The 24591-nt window shown below is 55.1% G+C and overlaps 1 protein-coding gene across 1 annotated transcript in view; it reads left to right on the forward strand.

Annotated features, from left to right (window-relative positions):
- Positions 1-20526, forward strand: part of NKAIN1 (sodium/potassium transporting ATPase interacting 1) — a 41481-nt gene extending 20955 nt beyond the window's left edge. The window contains exons 2-7 of the mRNA XM_023634657.2: positions 12617-12754; positions 14149-14229; positions 15411-15608; positions 16515-16575; positions 17252-17333; positions 17488-20526. Coding sequence (XP_023490425.1) covers positions 12617-12754; positions 14149-14229; positions 15411-15608; positions 16515-16575; positions 17252-17333; positions 17488-17497 — 570 coding nt within the window. The 3' untranslated portion in view covers positions 17498-20526. The remainder of the gene's footprint in view (positions 1-12616; positions 12755-14148; positions 14230-15410; positions 15609-16514; positions 16576-17251; positions 17334-17487) is intronic.
- Positions 20527-24591: the final 4065 nt, after the last annotated feature.

Consider the following 24591-nt stretch of genomic DNA (forward strand, 5'->3'; position numbering starts at 1 on the left):
TCTGGGAACAAGCAGCAAGAATCTGACCTTGATATGAAACCAAGGACTTACAATTATCCTAATATTGACAGATGTGGGTAAGGCACTTTACAGTTTAAAAAGCACATCATAGTATATAAATTGCTTTCATGGTTATGATCTTATTAGATCCTCCAATTTCTCTGTGAAGAAGACAGGACATTATTCTCCCTTTTTGCCAGTGAGAAATGAAGAGCCAGAGGGAAAGTGACTTGTCCAACCAGTGATAATTTACCGAGCAGGTACTGTATGCACAGTCCTTTGCTCACACAACCCCGGGAGGTGGGTGTTAGTATTAGTATTCCCATTTTACAGGTGAGGAAACTGAGGCTCCAGGAAATGATTTTCCCAGACCCCACAGCTTGTGAGTGAGAGCTGGGACCCCATCCCAGGTCTGCCAGACTCCAGAGCCTGGATAGTAACTACTGGGTGCTGGCCTCAGTCCCACGCTGGCCACATGTTAACTCCCAATTATTTTTGTCAACCTTCTGGTCTTCCGCACGCCCCCTGCATCCTCGTAGCCACTCCTGGAATTCTCAGTGCCTCCTTAATTAATTCTCCCTGCCGAAGTGCCTGCTCCGTCCAGGTGCTTTCTGCCGTGCGTTTTTGCCTTAATTATATGGTGTCGTTCATTGTACTTAGTGGGAGGATCTGATTAATCACCGTGACATGTATTCAAATGTCCGTTTGTCTGCAGCCAGCGTCTCCTGGGAGAGCCTGGGTTTTTGCTGGGTTTTCTCTGCCTGGGTTGTCTTCCCCTCCATCCCTGTGTTCCTCTTTGGAGGCTGCCCTGTTCCCAGGCCTGTGCTGCCCACTCCACAGCCTCCTGGGGGGTCTCGGCATCTGGGGCACGGGACTGGGGATGCCGAAGCAATTTGGATATGGGGACATGGGCAGAGGTAGAGTAGGCGTCACCAAGAAGGGGGCCGTCCTGGGAGAGTGGGACCCCGAGCATGGAGAGGGATCCTGGGCCCTGCTCTTAACCCTCCAAGAAAGGCCTCAGCATCTGCCCCTGATCACCCACCTCCCGCCTGTCCTCCTCGTCAGTCAGAGAGCACTGTCCCAAAGCGCGCAGCATCCACATCCCTCCGCTCAACCTCCCCGGGCCCCTAGAAACCAACAGGGTGAAGCGCTGGGTCTGAGCCCCTGCCGCCCACGCCGCCACCCCGCACTTCATCCACCCCATACTTCATCCCCCCAAGTCTTCCAGACCCTCCCTCATCTGGGGTGACTGACTTGTCCCTATTTGCCTGGGACTTTTGGGTTTTATCTTTTAAAGTGCTGCACCCCAAGAAACTCCACAGTCCCAGGCAAACCAGGACACTTGGTCACCCTGCCCACCACTCAGCCTTTGCCCAGACTCATCTGTCCCCATCAATTTCTTCTTTATTTTGTTTTGTTTTCTTTTTTTTTTAAAGATTGGCACCTGAGCTAACAACTGTTGCCAATCTTCTTTTTTTTTCTTCTGCTTTTTCTCCCCAAAGCCCCCGGTACATAGTTGTATTTTTTTTTTAGTTGTGGGTCCTTTCAGTTGTGGCATGTGGGATGCCACCTCAGCATGGCCTGACGAGCGGTGCCATGTCCGCGCCCAGGATCCAAACCGGCAAAACCCGGGCTGCCGGAGAGGAGCGCGTGAACTTAACCACTCGGCCACGGGGCCGGCCCCAAATATCACCTCTTCTGTAAACCCCTCCTTGAGCCTCCAGGTGGTCTCAGGTGTTTTTCTCATTACCGTCATTGTTTTAATAATAATAGTTAACATTTATGGAGCACTTACTGTGTGAGGCACTTGACATACGTTATCTCATTTAATTTTCACAACAACTCCAGGAGGTGGGGAGACGGTTGTTATCCCCATTTTACAGGTGGGGAGACTGAGGCTCATGCGGAAGCTAAACCGAGCAGTCTGACTCCAGAGCGTGCCCTCTGCCCCACTACTCTAGGCTGCCTCTCATGGTTTTCCAGACAGTGCACTGGGGTGGGCGGTGCTGGGGACCAGAGCCAGGTCAGGTGCCCTCTGCTCCCTGCACAAGGGCGAGGCCCAGAGGAGGTGGTGTTGATGAAAGGCCAAAGCTGGTAGCCGTCAGCTCCTAATCCACTTCCTGCCAGACCCAGAAACTAGAGGGGAGGCAGGTGGCACGGTAGTCCCAGATCCGAGGGATGGACTCTCCTGGGCTCCTGCAGGCAAGAAGGGCCTGCCCCACAGGCAGAATGCAAGGAGCTCCATCCCGGAGTGGAGGTTGGGGGTTGGAGAGGACGGGGAAGTCCCCTCAGTCCTGTCAACACTACTGTGATGTAGGCATCCTCGTCCCCATTCCACAGAAGGGGAGACTGAGTCACAGAGCCACTACCTGAAGGCCCTTCTCTGCACTGCACACCGCACCCCCCCACCCCCCCACCGTGGCACCTGTGGGTTTGGACCAGATGGTGGATGAGGAGTCACCCGGTGAGATGGAGGGACCCTTTGATTTTTCCGACTGACCTTGGTATCACCCTGGGCTGCTAGCCCTAGCGTTTATGCAAATTAATGTAGATGTATGCTAATTAGACCACTGCCAAGCCCTTCATTCTAATGGAGCTGCCAGCTCAGAGGTGGCGGCATAGATCTTCCCAGAAGGGGCCGAGGAGCCCCCCAGCTGGGGAGGGTCAGCAGTCACTGGGATGTGGGGTGGGGTTGCCATGGAGACAGAGGCCAAGCCCCAGCGGCTGCCTCTTGACAGGACCAGGGCCAGGCAGATCAGCCCTCTGAGATGGTCCTGGGCCTCCCTAACAGCTCCTTGCTGGTCTCCGAGGGCTAATTACGCGCAAAGTAATGACCAGCTGCTCCCTGGCTTCCCTGGCCCTGCGGAGGTAGAGAGCTGGGCCACAGCAGGAGGGTTCGAGGACAGACAGATGGCAATCTGGGGGCTTGAGGGCTTGAGGGCATGGGGAGCTGTCCTAAGGAGGAGGGAGCAGCGCTGAGGGGAAGGAGATTCCCCTAGAAAGCAGAAGGCCCCCTTGAGCTTAGGAGGTGAGAGTCCCAAATGACGGGGCATGCAAACAGGCTCAGGAGCAAGCCTCGGAGAGAAGGGAAGAGCGAGGGCTCGGCCCCCCAGTAAACTGGTTGGATCTTAGCTCTTCCCTGTGCCCCTGGGTGAGCCCCTCTGCTTCTCTGGGCCTCAGTTTCCTCACCCATCAATGGGGCTAGGATTAAGAGATGGGATGTGAGTATGAGGGGTAATGTACAACAGGTGCTCAATAAATGGGTCTCCACTTCTGAGGCCCATTGAGAGAGGTTATTAATCTCCTTCTGGGGGATTTTTGTTTGTTTTGTTTCTGATGGGAAAGAACCTCCTCTCTTCTTACCCCTTCTCCACGTCCCCTCCGCCCTCGGCTGGGGTGGATGTTCTGGCCTCTGCACTGAGGAGGGAACCAGAGGACCGTCACCCCATCAGGACAGGAACTGAGGCCTCCCTGTTCAGCACTGAGTTCTCGGCACTTGAGAACTGTTTGTAGAATGAATGAATGAACAGATGGGAGGCTCTCAGAACAGTGCCTGGCGCTGATAGGACATCAATCAGCGTTAGCTGCTCCATCACTGCCCATGGGAGGCTGCACTGGCTGACTCTCGAGAGGTCGTTGGGTCCTCGCCCCCTCTGTCCCCTCCTCCACTCTGTCCCTGCCTACGTCCCTAGTGCTCTGGAGAGATGTCTAGTGAGTGGGTGTAGAGACAAGGACCCTTTCCTGTCGGAGTGACTTCAGGAGACACGAGTGACTGCTCTCAGCCTTCTCTGTAAAAGGGGGACCTTCACATCAAGGCGGCACATTAAGGCTGTGGGAGAGGGCACTTGGCTGGCAGGACCCGGAGGAGAGGTGGCGACAGGTCTGTGTGTGCTCAGGCGGGGGCAGCAGGGCTGTGATGACCCAGGCAGAACCTAGGGACAGGCCATACCGGGGATCCGCAGAACCAGCCTCTGGGGGAAAAGGGCCATTAGGCTGTCAGGCAGGCCGTGCCGGCTCCAGGCATGGAGAGCGATTTGGAGCCACAGAGGCCCCCACTGTACAGATGGGAACACTGAGGCCCAGGGGAGGAGACTGGCCCGGGGTCCCACAGCACGTGTGCGTCTGAGGAGGCGGCGGCCTCTGAGCCGTCTAGCACTCTTTTATGTAGTCTAAGCGATGAATCTACAGCATTTTACATTTTTTCTTAACTTTTTCAGAAATATCACTTTGTTGTAAAAAATTTCAGAAACACAGAAGTTTGTGTATTTTAAAGTGTCCCTGTCACCCCATTGCCACTCCCTGGAGAGAGCTTCTCACAACCATTTGTTGTGGGTTTCCCTGCTCTTGATTCTGCATTTACAGTCGCACACATTCTGTGTCAGTCTTTTTTTACATAAATGGAATCGTATTGTTCTGAAGCTTGTTTTTTTCACTTAACAGTGACAGCCTTGGCCATTTTCCAGCAGGATCCAGGCTGGGACAAAGAGAGGCAGAAGTGTTGCGGGGGCCCTGGAAAAGAAAGGGAGTGTGAGTGTGTGTGTGTGTGTGTGCGCGCGTTTATGTGTTGGGGGGAGTCCCCACAGATCACTGCACACAGTGGTTGGGCAAGCTGGCAGAAAAGCCCCCTCATCAGCTCCCAGAGGACTGTGGTGTCTGTCTCTAGACTTCAGCTCTCTGAGGCAGGAGCCACGCCAGCTGGTTCAGTGCCATACACCCTTGCACAGGGCCTGGCACACAGTAGGTGCTCAAGAAATATTTGGTCAATGAATTGACTCCCTACTGGGCCCATCCTCCTGACCCTGCCGAAGACGACCTGCTCTCCGTGATGTGCTCATTTTAATCTCTCGGCAGGCGTCTGTTTCAACTCATGCTCAAATGGCATTGACCCCACATGGGCCCGGAGTTGGAGGCAGAGCTCCGGGAGAGAGAGAAGACCCTCGGCTCAGAAGTCCCTGCTCCTCTCTGCTGTGGATTTGCTCACCTGCCTAATGAGGGGGTTGGATGGGGAGGGGGAGGGCTGCAATCTCCAGGGGTCCTTCCAGCTCTGCTGTTTGTGGCTTCAGTCCCACTCCCTCATTTCACGGATGAGGGGCTGAGTCGAGTTTAATTTTGTCAGCTGCCTCAGAAATCCATTGGGAAAAGGGGGGCTTGAGTTTGGGGATGCGGCAGAGGCTGTTGCCAGACCCTGCGCACCGCTGTGTGCCACGCGCCAGGCTGAGCTTTACATGCCCTGTCTGAATCCTCAGGACATTTTCCTAGTGAGGAAACAGGCTCAGAGAGGGGGAGTAACTTGCCCAAGGTCACACAGTGAGTCAGGGACTGAGCTGGGGGTGGAACTCAGGTCTGCCTGACCCCAGATGGGGAGCTCTTCCCACCTCAGCCCTTGGTGAACTAAATTCGATAAAAGAGACAGTACCAGGCTGGACCAAACCATTCTCCAGAATCTTCCACGGCCCCTCCCTTGTCATTCCTTGGGCAGCCTGACTTCTGTGTCTAAGGCCCATGGCGACATGGCTGGACTTTTGGCCAGGAAAGTCGTTGACTTGCAGGATTGGCTGCTAAGGGCTGGGGCACAAGAGCCTTCTGATGGGTTCCGTGGCCCGGAGCCCGGCCCCCTTCTGCCCTCTCCCCTAGCCAGCTTCCTGGGGCCAGGGTGGGTCCATCTGTATTATCCATTCTTCGCCCCTCACCCCCCACGTGGTGTTGAGCTCCTGGGGTTGGCGTCTAGACAGACAAGAGCATCCTACTGAGAACAGAGGCAGCCCTGACTCGGGGCTGAAGGTTCCCATGGCAACTGCATCCCCCTCAGCTGGCAGCTACCCGATAAATAAATAATCAGAGGTGGGGGTGGGGAGCTAAGGGCAGGGGGAGGGGCAGCAGGGGAGGTTCGAGGAGGCTTCCCTCTGAAAGGAGACTGGGCGTGTCAGGCTTGAAGGAGGCTGGGGGGTGGGAGGGCTGATATTGCAACAGCCAGGTGAGAGAAGACAGTGGAGGGAGAAAAGTGACCAGATGTGAGAGACTGGCAGAGCAGAGAGCGGGACCTGATGAGAGGCTGGGCGTGGAGGTGCGGGAGCGGAAGGGAGACCAGGACCCAAAGTTTACCTTTCTGGCTCATGCAGCTGGACATGTCATGGGGCCCAAACACTGGAAATGGACCAGGTTTGGGGCATATTAGGTTCGTAATGAGCCATCCAATGGGTACTTGGTTATAAAAGGGCTGGAGGCGGAAATGTGAGCAGGTCGTCACTGAAGCTGGGCTGGGTATGCGTTTGCTGGGACAAGTGGAGCAGGAAGAGGGGCCAGGATATGGCCCTGGGGTGTTCGGATATTTAGGGGCCTGACCTGCTGGGGGGATGGGCTGTACTGGAATCAAGGGAGTGGCCAGGGAGGGTGGAGAAGGAGTTGACTTCAGCACCTGCAGTGCGCCAGGCACGGCTCTCACCACTGGCAACATCTCAGGCAGAAATCCCTGCTCTCATGGAGTTTGCCTTCTGATGCAGGAGACAGACAGCGAATAAGGAGTGGGGGGCCGGCCCGGTGGCACAGCAGTTAAGTGCCCACGTTCTGCTTTGGTGGCCCAGGTTTCACTGGTTCAGATCCCGGGTGTGGACATCAAGCCATGCTGTGGCAGGTGTCCCACATATAAAGTAGAGAAAGATGGGCACAGATGTTGGCTCAGGGCCAATCTTCCTCACACAAAAAAAACAACAGTGGCACCTGGATTCTAACCCAGGCTCTGCTCCTAACCACTGGACCAAACTGTAGGAGGTAAGTGGGCAGAGGTGTGTGGGGCAGGGAGGGCCTGGGGACCTTCAAACAGTTTGGGGTCTGAGAGCATTGAGACAGACGGGGCAGTAGCTGGAGGGGATCAGGGGCCCCTTTTTTTTAATGGGAGAGGCTTGAGTGTGTTTAGGACCCAGTGGGAAGGATCCTGGCAGAGGGAAAGGTCAAGTTTACACAAGAGAAGGGACCGTGGATGGTGTGGGCTCCTGAGAAGACAGGGGAAGATGGAGTGCAGAGTGCAGGGGGGAGGGGGCAGTGCCTCAAACACAGCGGGCAGTGAGGGGGGACCAGGTCCTCACTGAGAGGGTGCAAGGGCCCCAGGAGGGTGGAGGACAGTGAGAAGATCTGACGTAGTCATCAGGGAGCGTGAGTTCCCAGAGAAGCCTAGGCGGGCTGTGGGACGGCATCAGGAGCCTCTTGAAGGCTCCGATTACGGATCCACAGTGGACCAGTCTGCCCCGTCGGGGGACTTGCCCAGCAGTGCATGGCTGCTTTATGAGCACTGAGAACACTGTTCACTGGGTTTATGCAGGTGTGGGCTTTTCCTGACAGGTGTAAAGAAAAGGCAGAGGAATACGAGAGTCGGGGTTGCCGACTATGCCGATATTGAGGAAGGGCTGGTGCGACCCCAGCGGGCCAAGTTGGGATGTGAAGAACAGGGAACGGGAGGGCCTCGAGGGGCAGGGGCTGAGGACCTGACGCCCTGGACTGGGCTTGTCATCGCGAAGGGTGCGGGGAAGCAAGCTGGGGTGGTCCAAGAGGGGCTGTCAAATTGAGGACACTGGATGTGATGACACGGTCCAAGGGGTGGCTGTGGATGAGGAGGAATGGAAGGAAAGGTCACGGGAGAAGAGTTTTAAAGACTGAGAGGTTGGGGTGCTGGATGGAGTGGCCCCCAGGTGTCAGAGTGGACCAGGATGACACAGGGATCCAGCTCGTTTCAAAGAAGGGGAAGCCCCGAAGGCTGGTAGGTGAGGAGGCCGGCAGTGGAAGCGGCTGGGATAGCCACAGGGCCCGAGCCTGGGGGCGCAGGGTCGACAGTGCTGCAAGCAGCTTAGGGGCCTCGGAGGGTACCAACCCCACCTTTGGGCCTGAGGAACAGACGATGAGAGAAGAGAAACAGTCACTCGAGAAGACTACAGAGAAAGCAGCATCCTTGGGTGCAACATGTAAGGGGGCGGCCCTCAGGGAAGGAGTGAGGCTAAAAAGGCCCCTGCTGGTTTGGGAGGGCTCCTGAAAGGGGGTGGGGGAAGACTGGGTCAGCGGAAGCGGCAGAGCCCGGTGGAGATCCGGGTAGAGAGGCCTGATGGCAGGCACGTGGGACTTGCTCTGTGGGCGTTGACAGATCCAGACAGGATCGGTGTGACTTCTTCTGAGCTGTCACTCTGGGACTATATTCAGGGGACTCGTCCTGCTTGTCTGGGATCCTACGTGGCAGGGGAGTTGACAGGCCCAGAGGCTGTAGGAATTACCCCAGGCTGTCTGGGCTGCACTGATGACAGTGATCCGACCAGACTCGTATTTTAGAAAAAGCACTCAACTGGGGGGCTGGATGGCCAGCCTCCCTCTGCCAGGAGGTCAGGGAGGGGCTGCATCAGTCGCCCACAGGAGCTTCCCTACTGGCCCACTTCGGAGACAGACTCAAGAAGCTGGCTTGACCTGGCTCGCAGGCTGGCCAGGTGGAAATAGCCCCAAAGTCACTCTTTCCCCTCAGTGCACATGCTCTTGAAATTTTTGCAAAGGTGTAGGTTGCTCTTGTCTCTATATAATTCCTCCCATCAAGGTAAGAAAGACACGCCAAGGCCAGGTATGATTTACAATCACTGCAGCCCTCAGGTTATTGCTTCTAAGTGGTATAACCGGATGGGGAAGATATTCCTCTGATTTTTTTGTTCTGATCTTTGTTAATTAGCTGCATATCAAGCAGAAGTTCTGGAATGTTTGACTTAGTTTTCTAATAAAAAATAATAACTTTAGGCGCCAGCCCAGTGGCGCAGCGGTTAAGTGTGCACGTTCCGCCTCTTGGCGGCCCAGGGTTCGCCGGTTCGGATCCCGGATGCGGACATGGCACTGCTTGGCAAAAGCCATGCTGTGGTAGGCATCTCACATATAAAGTAGAGGAAGATGGGCATGGATGTTAGGTCAGGGCCAGTCTTCCTCAGCAAAAAGAGGAGGATTGGCAGCAGATGTTAGCTCAGGGCTAATCCTCCTCAAAAAGAAAAAAAATAATAATAATAATAACTTTAGAATTAAGATTATTTATAAAACACAGAATCTCAATTAAAAATATATATGTATATTTATTTATTTTTAAAAATTGGCACCTGAGCTAACAACTGTTGCCATCTTCTTTTTTCTTTTTCTTTCTGCTTTTTTCTCCCCAAAGCCCCCCGGTACATAGTTGTATATTCTAGGTGTGGGTCCTTCTAGTTGTGGCACGTGGGACGCCACCTCAGCGTGGCCTGACGAGCGAACCAGCAAAACCCTGGGCCGCCACAGCGGAGCGTGTGAACTTAACCACTTGGCCACGGGGCCGGCCCCCCCAAAAATATCTGTGTATATTTAAATCCATCTCTGCGCTCAGCATTGGAGGGAGAGACAGCATCAGTCAGGTCTGGGTTAGAGCGCTGACGACGCTGCTTTGTGATTATCCGTCTCCTCTACTAGCCTCTGAGTTCCCGAAGGGCAGGAACCACAGCTCACTCACTTCTGCATCCCAGCGCATAAATGTTCTGTGAATAAATAAGCGATGGACCCTAGATGGATGAGGGCGTGTCACATGTCAGAGCGATGGATAAATGGATGTGGGTGGGGTGGAGATGAAGGAGCGGGTGTTGCATGTGAGGATGCAGGGATGCTGGAGCGATGGCTGAGAAGGACAAGACCAGCCAGGGCTCCATGTGCAGTGGAAGGAGAGGTCCTTTGGGGCTGGTCAGGGAGGTCTTCCTAGAAAAGACAGGAATTATGCTGTCCTTTGAAGACCAAGGAGGACTTGGATGAAGGAAAAGGGAAATGAAGGTGGGACTTCAACTGTTATTTCAGCCGCTTGGGGGCAGGAGCTGACCAGGAGCTAAGGAGTGAGCCCAATCCTATCAATGCCAAACTAAGAAGCTTCAACTATTAGGTCTTCCACTAATTAGCCACCATTTATTAAGTCTAATTTTCTGTTAGTTTACGTGCTGTCTCCATGTCCTCACAACAACTTCTCAAGGGAGGGATTAGCTTCCCTATTTATAGTTGAAGAAATAGGCTCAGAGAGGGAAAGTAACTTGCCCTAAGTCACAGAGCAGAGCTGCAACTTGAACCTGAGTTTTAAGGACTCCAAAGCTTCTCTTTTTGACAACTGTCCAACAGTCTGTCAATGAGGTCCCTGAAAACACAGAGGGGTTTTGAACAAGGGCCAGGGTGGGGGTGGGGTGCTGTCGTGTTTTAGGTAGGCATATCCAGGCAGGCTGTCTCCACGGCCACAGTGTGAGCCTGGGCAACTCTGTCACAGCTGCCGCCTCTATCCTCTGATGGCAGCCCCTGGCCAGGACCAGGTGCCAGCTGAGTTGAGAGCATCAAGCTGGACCCCAAACCACCAGGGCTCCCTAAGGCCTGGCAGAGTCAGGGTGGAAATGAGAAGGACAGAAATAGGGCAGGAGCTTTTGGGATGGGGGGTGGCTTGGGGAATTTCTCCCTCAAGGTCAGCAGGCCAGTGGAGTCAAAACTGGCAGAGTCCTTGAAGGTCATCCAGTCCAGTGGCCTCTATGTCTGGAAGAGGAGCCCGAGACCCAGCTGGGCAGGTGGCCTGCCTAAGGTCACCCAGGAGTCAGGGTCAGACTCTCAACCAGAAACCACACCTCTTAACTCCCAGGCCAGTGCCAACTGGGAAAGGTGGTGAGTTGGTACCAAGATGGAACAGGTGGCAGAGAAAGGCAGAATGGCTGCCTGGCTCTGCAACCTGCTGGGTGACCTTGGGCAAGTCACTTCCCCTCTCTGAGCTTCCTGGTCTCTTTCTTCAAAATGAGATAATGATCTCAGCTCTGTTTTTCTGCCAGGGACTGTCCAGTGAGAGATGAGCTTGGAGAGCTCTTTCCATCTGCAGGGCCCTGGGAGGGGGGTCGCCAACAAGAGCAGGCTGGTGCCAGGTGGGTGGGTGCCAGGTTTGGGCCTGCAGCTTCCTGGGTCTCTGCCCAAGCTTTGCCATCTGTGTGGTAGCATCAGCTCCACCTCCTCCTGCCTCCCTGCCGGGAATAAGGCTTCTGGGGTCTTCGCACTTTATCCAAATCTTCCGTCTCCCTCCCCGGCCAGACCCTCTTCTCTTTTCTTAGGACTCTTGGTTGCAAGTGACAGGAATCACATGCACAAGGAGAGAGAGTGCGTTTCAGGTTTAGCTAGATTCCTGGACCTAAAACAACGTCCCCAGGACACGCTGGTCAATGTCCCTCTCCTTGCTCGTTCACCCTTCCTCCCTCCCTCTCTCTCTGTCTCAGTTTTGGCTTCCTCCTCAGTAGGCTGTCCCCGTGAGGTGACAAAGACAGTCACCAGCAGCTCCAAGCTGACACAACACCCGTTTGGCTATCCTGGCAGCTGGAGAGCATCTGTGTCCCGATGCTCCGGCAACTATCCGGGGAGACTCAGGAGCCGGGCAAGGGGTGGACGCGCACCGCTGCCCAGATCCCCGCTGTGGATCATTCGGTCAGACCTGGGGAATTACTGGTGGGCTCAGCCCCACCCAAGCCGCGTGGACTGAGGGGCTGGGAGGTAGTTTCCCAAGAAAGAGGTGGGTTCTGTCGCCAGAGGAAGGGATGTCAGACAGTCAATAACAGCAGGTGTCCTTGGCACCTTCGTTCCTGAGGGTATCGGCTGAAAGATGGAACCAGGGGCTGCTGGGAAGGGTGTGTTGACTGAGTCCTCTGTCAGTTAGCTTTGGCTGTGTCACAGCTCGCTCCAAGACCTGGTGGTTTGAAAGAACCATCTTATTGAGCTCACGATTCTGTCGGTCAGCTGGGAGATTCTTCTGGACTGGGCTGCGTGTCTGTGGTCACCTGGTGGGTTGGCTGGCGTCCAAAGGATGTAGGTGGGCTGACTCGGGTGTCTGCTGGCTGACCAGCTGTCAGCAGGGTGCCTCAGTTCTCGGCGTTGCTCTCTTCCTCCAGTGGGCGAGCTTGGGCTCCTTTACAAGGTGTCCTCTATGTCACAATGCAGCAGGTAGGCAGGCTCAGGGGAACCGGCTGTTTTCAAGCCTTTACTGGCATTAGGTTTGCTCAAGTGCCCTTGGGCAGAGCAAGTCACATGACCAAGCACAGAGCATGGAAAAGGGGAGAGGAAGAATTTGAGGCCAATTCTGCAATCTACTATAGCTCCCTGGGGAAGGGGTGTGAAAAAAATCCCTTTCTCTGCGGCCCATGGATTCTCTGGGCCAGGACAACCTCCAGATGGGGTCTTTGGAAGAGGTGACTCAGGCCCGGGTCCTTCCCTGGGCCCTCCAGGGCCCGGCTCAGCCCATGGCCAGGGCTGGACCCTGCCTCCACCAGCTGAGAGTCCCATGTGGGGCAGGTGCAGGAGCTGCTGGTGGAGAGGGTCTCCTGGCAGGGAGGACGGTGTTCTGAACTCTGACTCCCCTCTCCCCGCAGCCCACCCGAGAGGGATGCTCGGGCTCAGTCCCGCTCTCGCTCCTGCAGCCTTGTCCCACCTCCAGCATCCGTTCGGAACTGAGGCTTGCGTACAATCAGGCCATGGTGCCTCATCACCATGGTAACTGGGGTCACCTGCTTCACAAGGTCAAGGAGGAGTCCCCGTCCTGCCCTTTTAAGGGGTGACTATGCCCTCAGCCCGCTCTTCCCCACAGGTGGCCGCGCTGCAGCGGCAGATCTTTGACTTCCTGGGCTACCAATGGGCTCCCATCCTCGCCAACTTCCTGCACATCATGGCCGTCATCCTGGGCATCTTCGGCACAGTGCAGTACCGCTCCCGGTACCTCATTCTGGTACGACTCACCTGGGCCCTCCCCAAGAAGCCCGCTCCCCTCCCCTCCAGCCATCGCCCCTGCTCCTCCAGCCAGAGCTGCCCCTGCCCCCATGTACCCAGCCCCCTGCTCCGTCTGGGCTCTAGCCCGGCTGGGGGCATGGGTGCCCGAATCCCAATGCTTCTTTGCTCGGCAGAGACAAGACTGGTATTTTTCCTAAAGAATTTTCTAGGGAAAAATCCAAATGTTAACAAGATAGATCATCTAGTGAATGCCTACCACGTGCCAGGCACACTGCTAACAGTTTTTCCTGCTTTACTTATCTTTGCAATAGCCCTGCAGGGTCTGTCTTACCATCTCCATTTTCCAGATGAGGAAAGGAGGCTCAGAAAGGTTATGAGGCTTCCTAAGGTCACACAGCTAACAAGTAGCAATGTTAGAGCATCAGATCCAGAGTGAAGGTTCCTGCCGTGTCACCACGCTGCCTCATAAAGCCCTTGGGAGGAAGGGGCCTTGTCTTGTCTAGTTTCTCAAGCTGCTTCTGGAAGCCTTGACCTTTGTTCCTTGATATTCATCAAGAATGTGGCCGAGAGTGGCGAAGGTGGCTTTGAGGTCAGTGCCTCCTGTGCTCCAGCCCCAGGAGTGGATTGTGTCCCTGGCTCCCTCTTCCTGCTTCCTCTTTCCAAGCCCTGGTCCTCAAGAGTCTCTGTCAAACTCCTGTTTCCACTAGGCTCACCCTGGCCCCCCGCTCTTCCTCAGCGACCCATTCATACGCCTCTCTTGAGGGAAAAGGCTTTTTGGTAGATTTGCTACATAAAGGCCTGACACCTACAGTAACGATGACACACAATGGCATGCTACAGCAGAGCCACCTCCCACTCGTTCTAGGGCTTCTCCCCACCTAGCATGGGCTCAGCTCCCAGAGCCAGGTGAACAGGGCCCTTCGCAAGCGCTCTCTCACCTGACATGAGAGAACCCTTCTCTCCAGGTCTCAGGAAAGGCCCAGGCACCATCTGCCGTGACAGCCACTGGAATTGCAGGCCCAGGACTGGAGTGGAAATATCTAGCTCTTTGCCATGGATGCTGTCTGGTGTCTGTCATCTCTGCAGAGAGGGTAGGATTAGCTACCAGAGGGCGTGAGGGCCAGCCCTACCTCTTCCTAGCTGTGTGATCTTGGAAAACTGAAACCTCCTCTCTGGGCTTAATTAAAGAGAGGGCAGTGCCTTCCCTGCAGGGCTGCTGTAAGGACGGGGTGGATGGAAAAATGATTTGTAAACTATAAAGTGCTCTCTGAGTGAGCTAGTGTCATCGTTTCCCCTGCAGAGGTCTCCTCAGTCTGTGAGCTCTGTCCCCATTGACATGCCCCATCCCCACTGGTCCAGTCCCCGCCCTCACCCCACCCCTGTTTTCCCCAGTACGCAGCCTGGCTGGTGCTCTGGGTCGGCTGGAATGCATTTATCATCTGCTTCTACCTGGAGGTCGGCCAGCTGTCCCAGGTAAGCCTCAGGCCTGGCAGCGCCAGAGGGCAGAGCCTGGCCTTCCCCATCCCCAGACCCCGAGGGCTCCTGGGGTGGTGTGGGTCTGGGACATCATCTCTTGTAGAGACCTCCCTCTACTCGCCCAGACAATCTGTGCTCCCATCCTCCACGCCCACATTTGTGTTTCTGGCCTCCTCTGCACTTCTCTGGAGCAGACAAGACTGAAGGGCAGTCTGTGTGGGGATGGGCTGGGGTCCCAGGTGACCACAAGCTCAGTAGAAACACAGTATGTGGTGGCCCGGAAAGCAGCTCTTAGACTGCATGTGTGGTCAGTGCAAGGGAGGTGAAGATGCCACGCACTGTGTACTGCTTAGACCGCAAAGATTTGAGTCCAGTTCTGATAGATATTTTTCAGAAGAGAAAGAGACTAGTTAGAGTTTGTTCGGGGAAAATTGAGTGGACCAGGTTACATGGAGAACTATTGAAGAAAGTGGAAGTTTTTAGCTTGGAGCCCAGCAAGCTCAGAGGGCACAACTTCTGTTCTTAGATATAAAGGAGGCAAAATATATAAATGAGAGCATTGGCTTTGTAGCTCTACTAGATTCAAATCCCAGCTCGAACATTTCCTAGCTGTGTCACCCTGGGCAAGTGGCCTACCCTCTCTGAACTTCAGTGTCCTCCTCTAGTAAGTGCAGACTGCGTGTGGTGGCTGAGGGGATGAAACGAGATCACACATCTTGGTTCTTGGCACCTGCTCAGCAGCGGGTAAGAACTCGTGAGCTGGGCCTGCCCCTTCTCCTTTTCAAATAGAGACCAAGGACCAAAGAGAGGAGAGGTCTGCCCAGGGTCACACACAGGGAGAGCAGTGGAGAGGCTGAATGGACTGTGAAGGGGCCTGTATTGAGGATTTCACCAAAGGTTGGGAAATTGGACCCGGTCACTGTTCATGTCCCTTCCAGCCCTAAAATTCTGGGGCGCCTGTGGGTGGGCACCAGCCCCTTCCATTGCCGATGGAAGAGTGAGGCCTGCGTGGTCATCGAGCGCCCCCTCCTGGCCAAATGTAGACTCGCGGATACAGGCTCCCTCCGTGCCCTTCACGCATCAAGCCAGGAGAGGAGGCTGCTCCGACAGGCTCAGTTGCCTGGGCCCTGGGAGGATCCCTCCGCCCAGCTCAGTGTCCCAGGCCCCTCTGCCCCCAGGACCGGGACTTCATCATGACCTTCAACACGTCCCTGCACCGCTCTTGGTGGATGGAGAATGGGCCAGGCTGCCTGGTGACGCCCGTCCTGAACTCCCGCCTGGCCCTGGAGGACCACCATGTCATCTCGGTCACCGGCTGCCTGCTCGACTACCCCTACATCGAAGCACTCAGCAGCGCCCTGCAGATCTTCCTGGCTGTGAGTCTCCTGCCCTCCTGCCCTTCCCACCCCCGCCCTGCAGTCCACAAACCCCTTGGGTTAGCCCCGGTTAAGAAGGGACGAGCCCAGGTCTTGCAGCCTGTGCTTCTGCCTGGCTGTTTCAGACCTCGGGCCGCCTCCCTTCACCGCTGCCCCAGCCCCTGTTCAGTGAGTGAGCAGGTTTAAGGACTAGGATGAGGCATCAGACCATGAGTCAGTCCTGGGTTTAACTCTGCAATATACCTGCTGTGTGACCTTGGACAAGTCATTTGTCCTCTCCAGGCTTGTTTCCTTATTCACAAAAAGGAATGACAATATCAGCCTCACAGAGTTGTGAAACTAAAATAAGAATGGCTCCAAGATAGTCATAGTTCCCATTTCTAGAAGGGCCAGCCCTGCCCTAGGCACTTTACACACACAAAGTCACATAATCCTCTTTCATCTTGATGAGTCAGGAAGGTACTGCCCAGGTCCAACTGAGGAAACTGAGGCTCAAAGAGGTAAGATAGGGTCAGCCCTTTGGCGTAGTGGTTGAGTCTGGTGTGCTCCCCTTCGGTGGCTCAGGTTCAAAGGTTCAGATCCTGGGCGTGGACCTACACCACTCATCAGCCATGCTGTGGTGGCAACCCACATACAAAATAGAGGAAGACTGGCACAGAAGTTAGCTCAGGGTGAATCTTCGTCAGCAAAAAAAAAAAAAAGACATAAGATAATTACTTGTCCAAAGTCACACTCCCAGAACGGCAAACGGAACCAGTTATATCTGAGGTTAAGGCTCAGATATTTAACTTCAGGTTGTTCTGGTTTTGCCTTCATCTCAGTGCACCCGCCCCTCCACCCCTCTAGTCCAGGTGGGCAGGGCCAGGCGGGGGTGGAGAAAGAGCGTCTTCTCCTTCCTTCCCCCAGCTGTTCGGCTTCGTGTTTGCCTGCTACGTGAGCAAAGTGTTCCTGGAGGAGGAGGACAGCTGTGAGTGCGCACCCCTAGGGCAGGGGGAAGCCTGGCCGCGCCCCGCCCCCCGGCCCCCCCCCCCCAGCCCCCGCGCCTTCAGCACCCTGGACAGGGCCGGAGCCACCTCTGCGGGACGGAGCCCTGCGTCGCCCAAAGGACCCCTCTTGGGTGGGGGAGAGGCATCAGGTGTGGATGGGGGTCTGCATAGCTAGCCCATTCTGGGCTGAGCCCCAGACATCCAGGTGCCCAGTCCACGGCCCCGGCACCTCCCCCCTACTGCCCCTCTTAAGCCCTGTCCCTCCGAGGGCCTTGAGAAGCCCCCACCCTTGTCAAGCATCCCCACCCCCATCCCGTTCCCAGTCTCGTGTCCTCCCCTCCCCCTCCAGAGGTCTTGCCCCCTTAAGTGTCTCGGGTCCCACCCCCAAGAGCCTTCCCTCTTTTAAGGACTGCCCCACCCCCACCCCCACCCTCATCCCACAAGCTCTCTCTGTCCTTAGGACCTTGGCCCAGCCCTGGCGGAGCTCCTCCAAGTCCCGGCCGCCATAGGCCCATCCCTCAAGATCCGGCAGCAAAGCGTCCCCACTAAGGCCCTGTACCAGTCTGGCCCTCAGATTCCTCCCTTTCAGGACCCAGCCTCCCGTAACTCGCCCCCCACAGCCTCATCCCTAACCGTGCGCCACTTCCCCTTCCGCAGTTGACTTCATCGGCGGCTTTGACTCGTACGGATACCAGGCGCCCCAGAAGACGTCGCATTTACAACTGCAGCCTCTGTACACGTGGGTCGTGGCGCGCAGCGGGGTGGGAATGGGGTGGAGGGCCCGGGGCGTGAGTGGAGGAGAAAGGAGGAGAGGAGGAGCGGGTAGGGCAGCCCGATCTCTCCGCCCCCATGCCTCGGGGTCCTCCCCGCTCACCTGCCTTTGTTTCCTCCAGGTCGGGGTAGCTTCTGCCCCACGCCCACCCACGTGAGGAGCTCCGCCACTAGACGGACAGCCGCCGCCCGGGACTCGGGCCAGGACGGCGGGCGCGCCCCCTGGCGGCCGCGGACCGACCGCAGCCTGCGCCGCCCGCTCTGCCGCAGACGTGGACTCGGCCCCTCGCAGCCAGCCGGGACTTGAGGGGCGGGGCGGGCCGGGGGATCACGGGCTTTGTATTTTTTTTATCTTAGCCTCGGCGTGCGCTGGGGCCTCCCTCCCTTCTCCAGCCTCTCTCTTTCACCCTTCACCCAACACCCTGTCCCCTGTCCAGAGAGAAATGGCAGGACGGACAGACTCACCCCATCTCACCGCGCTCGTTCACCAGCTCTGGGGCAAGGTACCGGGAACTAGGAGCAGGAGTCCTGGGTTCTAATCGCAGTTCCATGGCTGACCCTCTGTGTGACATCTGGCAAAGCTCTTGTGCTCTCTGGACCTCCGTTGCCCCACCTCAGATAATTAAAGTAATTCTGTAGTAGTTGGAGCTCTTTCCAGCCTTCTCATTGGACACTCAATTCCCTGGGCTAGGCTGGGATTATAATTCCCACTTTGCAGATATTGGAAACTGAGGCCCAGAGATGTGAAGCGATTTGCTTGAGGCCACACAGCTAGGCTTTTGGTGGAGGCAGGTTCTGAACACAGTGTACTTTCTGTAGTTTCAGACACCAAAACCCAGCGTCTGATCTCTAAGTTCCATTTCCAAGCCTCTTTCCACCTTGGACACTCTAGAACCCCTGTGGTCTACGCTACACTCACGCATCCCTGCTACCACTCGCCAACGCACCTCTGAAAGCAATATACCGTTCTCTTGTCGGGAACCGGATGGACGGAGCCCAGAGCCCTGAATTCAGCCTGACCTACAGGGAAGCCTGCCTCTGTCCACCCTTGGCAAACCTGTCAGACTCTCTCCAGGAAAGGGAGGCCGCAATTCAGTCATCCCACCCACTTTCAGGTCCCTGAGGCTGGGTCTGCCACACCCAGGATTCCTTATGCCTTCAGCGACTCCACCAACCCCTGATGGCTCCATCCACCTCACCTTGGAAGGCCTGTGCCTCCAGAGTGGAAGAAGGCTAGTCAGCACTGCCCAGTCACCCGTGTTCACAGGTCACCAGTGTCTATGACCACTCCAGTTCCCAGAAGCAACCTCTACAAAGCCCCAAAGGAGTTCTGAAGAGGCAGAATGGGGGTATGGGTCATGACGGGGGTCTGGAGGGCCAGCACCCTCCTTGAGAGCAAGCAGAGATGGGAGCTCATTCTCCCCACCTCCCTACAGACACCCCTGTGGACCCTGCGTCCTGTGGCCTGGCTCGTGAGTCCCAGGGCAGAGGATCAGGCCTCAGCTTCCTGGTTTGTGAAATGGGAGTGGCCCTGGGTTAGGAAGTGAGATGGTTTGCACACCTGAGCCCATCCGTGGTGACCACTCTGGGAGATTCCTTACCCTCTGCCCTCCGGTCTAGCATTCCCTACTGTCAAGGCCAACAGAGCCTGAGCTTGGACCCCACCCCCCCTCATCCACCTGCAGGGCTGTGCAAGCAGCCAGCCCAGGAGTTCCACTGGTCACCACAGGCACCAAGGTCCCAGACGGTCAGCCCAGTTAGCTGATGGCTACAGCTCAAGAGGGAACAGCTCCCTTCAGGTCTGGCTGCTATGTGGCCCCTGGGCCACCTCTTTCCTCCAGCCCTCTCTTCTCCCACCCCAGCCAGCTGTCATCTCGCCCCCACTCTTTCAGCCCCCTTTCTACTCAATAGGTTCAGCCACTGGTGCTTCGAAGCCTCTGTTTTTATAAGACGGTTTTTGCAAGATGACCAAGTTCTCTTCTCACTGGGGCCTTGCAAGGCAGGGACTGTCCCCTGGTTTCTGTGCAGGTGGGTTGATTAAAGATGGTGTTTTCTTCTCTATCTTCCTGTCCTCCTGCCCTGTGAGTCAGCAGGCTCCCTGCATGACGGTGGGAGTCAATGTCATTGTCATTATCACACATTCCTGGGACACTGACTGTGTGGCTTTGGGCAAGTCACTCTCTGTCTCTTTCCTCGTCTACAAAATGCAGAGGTGGGACGATGTCAGTGGGTTCCCCGACCTGGCTTCACGGTTCCTCGGAGAGCTTTCTATTTCTTTTCCCGATTAAGTGCATGTTAAGTTTATGCTTCCAAATATCCTCTGCGTCTTGGCCCTGCCCGCTTCCTGACAGCTCAGCTCCTGACTCAGAGTGAGCTGCGGATGGTGCGCCCCGCATGGCACGTCCTGGATCCCGTCCGGCGATGCAGCCAGAATCAGTATTTTGAATTTTTACAATTTTACCTACTTTTGTGAATAGGTAACATGTATATATGGTACAGGATTCAGAAAGTTCCAGGGGGTTATGTCCTCTTACCTATTTTCATATCTTTCTAAAGATAGTCGATTCTTTCTAAAATTATGTAAATATTTTCCCCTTTTTTACACAAGTGGCAACATAGTCTCACCCTTCAACTCCCTGCTTTTTCCACTTAACTCTGAATCTTCCAACTTTCCCCCCAATAACACGTGTGGAGCTGCCTCCCATTATCTGACGGTGAATTGATAGAGTGGGGGTTTTTGTCAAGATTCCCCAGGCCTTCCTGATGCCGCTGGGGGCTAAGAAGCAGAGGTTCTTACATAAGGATGCCCCAGGCCCATTATGCAAACCTCTGTGGACCACTGCTGGTCATGGCCCAGAGGAGAATAAGTCACAGAGGCTGCCTTCAGGGAGCTTAGGGCGCAGGGGTGAGAGCACAGGGCGAGCAGGCAGAAGGTGAATGCTGACAGCAGGTGGTCGGTGAAAGGCACTTGTCCACAGGAGCTCAGGAGAAGGAGGCAATCTGAGTACCCTGGACGGGGGCAACAGGAGGAAAACACGTGGTGTCTGGGCTAAGAAGAGCTGGAGACTAACTGGTTGGAGGAAACTTCAATGGGGAATGTGTTAGTTTTCTATTGCTGTCAAATTACAACTTTAGTGTCTTAATACAAAGTTATCATCTGACGGTTCTGTGGAAGTCGGACGTGCGTCTCACCGGGGTAAAATGAAGATGTCTGGAGTGTCAAGTTTCTTTCTGGAGGCTCTAGGGGGAAAATCCACTTCCTGGCCTTTTCCAGCTTCCAGAGGCTGCCCACATTCCTTGGCTCGCGGCCCCCTTCCTCCATCTCAAAACCAGCAGCGTCATATCTCTGACCATTCTTCCTCCATCATCTCATCTCTAACCACAAACAGGAAAGGTTCCCCGCTTTTAAGGACTCCTGCCATCAGATCGGGGGCCCCTGGATAACCCAGCACAGTCTCCCCATCGCAGAGATCCCCCATGCCGTGTGCCACGCTCCCAGGTCCCAGGGGTTAGAACGTGGATATCTTTGGGGGCCGCTAGGCTGCTTTCCACCAGGAAGCAGTTGTATCCAGGTTACAGCAGCCGTGAAGGTCGAACCAAAGTGCATCCCTCTGATGGGACGGCAGTGGGAAGGAACTATGGGGAGATTTGAGCAGGAGCTTCTCAGGAGCTGTGCTTTAGAGAGACCGGGCCGGGCTGGGAGGGTGAGTTGAGGAGGACAGTGTTCTGTCCAGTGGGGGCCTAGGCTCTCTCGCTTCCCTGGGTAAATGTGTGTTTGGGGGGTATATGTGTGACTGTGAGCCCTGTGTGTGTAAACCTGGGAGCACTGGGACAGCAGAGTCATGATCCACGTGAGCTGCAGGAGTCAGGCCTGGCTGGGTCCAAATTATCACTGGAGCCAGTCAGGGCGCTCTTCCCACAGAGCCCAGTGATGCTCCCCCAGCTCCTGCCATCTCCTGCCATCCCGGGGCCATCTCCTAGCAACCTCTGCCCACTGGAATAATCCGGGTAGGACAGACCATCTTCAGTAACTGCTGAGTCCCAAGGTGCCCAGGGCATTCTTTGGAGCAATAGATGCATCTGACAAGTGCGATGGTCCACTGGGGGTTACAGACATCCTAGTTTTTTCTTTAATGCACTGAAATTGTGTCTTGCAGCTTCTAAACAGAGTAGGAATGAGGGAGGGCCTGACACCGAGGCCTCATTACCCTACAAGATCCAGCACTCCACCGGCTCCTGGCCCAGGGCAGTGTTTCTCAGCCTTGCAAGCATAAGAAATCCTTAAGACCCAAATTCCTGAGCCTGATCCAAGACGCATGGAACCCAACATCTGGGCAATGATGGAATCTGCGTTTTTTCAAGGGCTCCAGGTTTGGGAAATCCTAGATCCAGGTACAGAGGCATTCAAACATTTTTGAAACTTCCCCCACTCCAGTGTCACAGAGGCCCCACCAAATTCTGCCTGCCAGCTAGATTTTAGCATCTCCTTAAAGCTCAATTTCAATTGTCACTGACTAGTCTTACCATTTTTTTTAATGATTAGTCATTCCAAAGGCTGTGATCAACTCTTGAAGTTAAACATTGACATAACTTCGCCACTAGGTTAGTTCGGGCGGAGGAAAGGCTCCTGGAAGGGAGGCTGCCTCAGGGTCGGAGGCCAGAATGAGCTCTGCCTTTCCTTCTCAGCCTCAGTCACCCAGAGGAGGTGAGGGCAGCTCCGTGCCGCCCCACTGCACCCTGCGCTGGGGGCGCCCCCAGCCCTGAGCCTCTGTTCCAGTGACTCAGTGGTTCCCCTCACAGCCTGCCCTGGGATCAGACTGGGCGGGCCCAGGCAGGCCGGGGCTGCAGAGAGAGCCCTGTGCTGGGCGCCCGCATCTAAATTCTAGTTCTTCCTCTGCCCCGACCCTCCCTGCAACCTGGGGCAACTGCTCCCTGCTCGGGCCTCCCCGATCATCATCGGTGAAATGAGAGGGCTGGACTGGGCGTGATATTTGTGGGCCTCTCTACTGCTGCCATTCCGACGTAGGGCTTCTCCACCCCAACTACGAGGGGTACCTTTTCAAAATACAGATTTCTGGGCTCTACCTACACACACCAGGTTCTAATTCATGGGGCCCAAGCATCTGAATTCATCCTTCAAATGTTTATTCAGGGGGCCGGCCCGGTGGCACAGTGGTTAAGTTCACATGTTCCACTTCAGTGGCCCAAGGTTTGCCGGTCCAGATCCCAGGCACGGACCTACGCACTGCTTGGCAAGCCATGCTGCGGCAGGCATCTCACATATAAAGTAGAGGAAGATGGGCAGGGATGTTAGCTCAGGGCCAGTCTTCCTCAGCAAAAAGAGGAGGATTGGCAGTAGATGTTAGCTCAAGGCTAATCTTCCTTTAAAAAAAATTTACTGAGCACCTACTATGTGCCAGGAACTGGGGAGACAGCAGTGAACAAAACAGACAGTAATCCCTGCTCTCCTGAGGATGTCTATTGGGAGGAGACACACATGAGTAAACCAGTAAAATATATGGTGTATCAGACAAATGTCGTGGAGTGAAACAGGACAAGGAAAGGAGTGCAAGATGCTGATCGATTCCACTTTGAAATTGGATGTCAGGTCAGTTAGGGAAGGTCTCACTGAGAAAGATTTTTGATGAAAGACCTGAAGAAGGTCAGGTAGAAAGCAAAGGGAACAGAAAGTGCAAAGGCCCTGAGGTGGGAGCATGCCTGAATATTGGAGGGAACAAGGAGGCCAAGGAAATGGGGAGAGTAGTAGGAGATGCAATCGGAGAAATGGGCATGTCAGGCACTATATCGACCTTGAAGGACATCACAAGGGCTTCAACTTTTTTTTTTTTTTTAAAGATTGGCACCTGAGCGAATAACTGCTGCCAATCTTTTTTTTTTTTTTTTTTCTGCTTTATCTCCCCACATCCCCCCGGCACATAGTTGTATATCTTAGTTGCAGGTCCTTCTAGTTGTGGCATTTGGGATGCTGCCTCAACATGTCTTGACGAGCAGTGCCATGTCCGCGCCCAGGATCTGAACCGGTGAAATCCTGGGCCACTGCAGCGGAGCGCGTGAACTTAACCACTCGGCCACGGGGCCAGCCCCAGGGCTTCAGCTTTTAATCTGAGTAGGAGGAGAAGCCATTGGAATAATAGAGCACAGAGCTGGGAGGAATCCTTTTGGATACTGTGTGGACAATACACTGTAGGAGGCCAAGGGCTGAGACAGGGAGACCAGGTCGGGTGCCATCAAGATAATCCAGGTGAGGGGCCGGCCTGGTGGCACAGCGGTAGGTTCGCACGTTCTGCTTCTCGGCGGCCCGGGGTTCGCCAGTTCAGATCCTGGGTGTGGACATGGCACCACTTGGCAAGCCATGCTGTGGTAGGCGTCTCACATATAACGTAGAGGAAGATGGGCATGGATGTTAGCTCAGGGCCAGTCTTCCTCAGCAAAAAGAGGAGGATTGGCAGTAGTTAGCTCAGGGCTAATCTTCCTCAAAAAAAAAAAAAAAAGATAATCAAGGTGAGAGATGCTGGCAGCTCAGTCACAGTGGTGGCCCAGGAGCAGCTAAGAAGCGGCACGATTCCAGTGTATTCTGAGGAAAGGACCAGTAGGATTTGCTGGTGAATTGGATGTGGGATGTGAGTGAAGGAGACGAGTCGAAGAGGACTCCAAGATTTTTGGCCTCAGTAAGTAGAAGGATGGAGCTACCCCTGAGATGGATGACAGCAGGAGGAGGAGGTTTGGGGGAAGAGTCCAGCATTTTGGTGTTGGACACGTTGAGTGTGAGAAGCCCGTTAGGCGTTCAAGGAGATGTCAAGGAAGCAGTTGGGTACAAGAGAGGAGAGCTCCGGGCTGAAGATGGAAAGGGCGGAATCACCAGGTTGAGGTGGTGTTTCAAGCCAGAAAATGGATAAAGTCAGCGGAGAAAATGGATAAAGACAGGGAAGAGGGTTGAACACTGAGAGCCGAGTCCCGCAGTTGCAGCTGGAGAACGTTAGCAGGGCCCAGTAGAGAAGACGGAGGTTGGAAAGCCAGGGGGCTGACAGGAGCTGGCATTTCTGAGTTCTCTCAGTTTACTGACTTCATTCTGTAGCAAGAAATATTTCCTGAGTCCTTCCTGTGTTCCAGGCCTGTTCTAGACACTGGGCTGCAGCAATCAACAGGACAGACCGTAGCTTTCTCTCCTGCAGCTTACCTCCGAGGCAGAACTGACATGTATTTTC

The sequence above is a fragment of the Equus caballus genome, chromosome 2 (assembly GCF_041296265.1).
Source record: "Equus caballus isolate H_3958 breed thoroughbred chromosome 2, TB-T2T, whole genome shotgun sequence".
Lineage (NCBI taxonomy): Eukaryota > Metazoa > Chordata > Mammalia > Perissodactyla > Equidae > Equus > Equus caballus.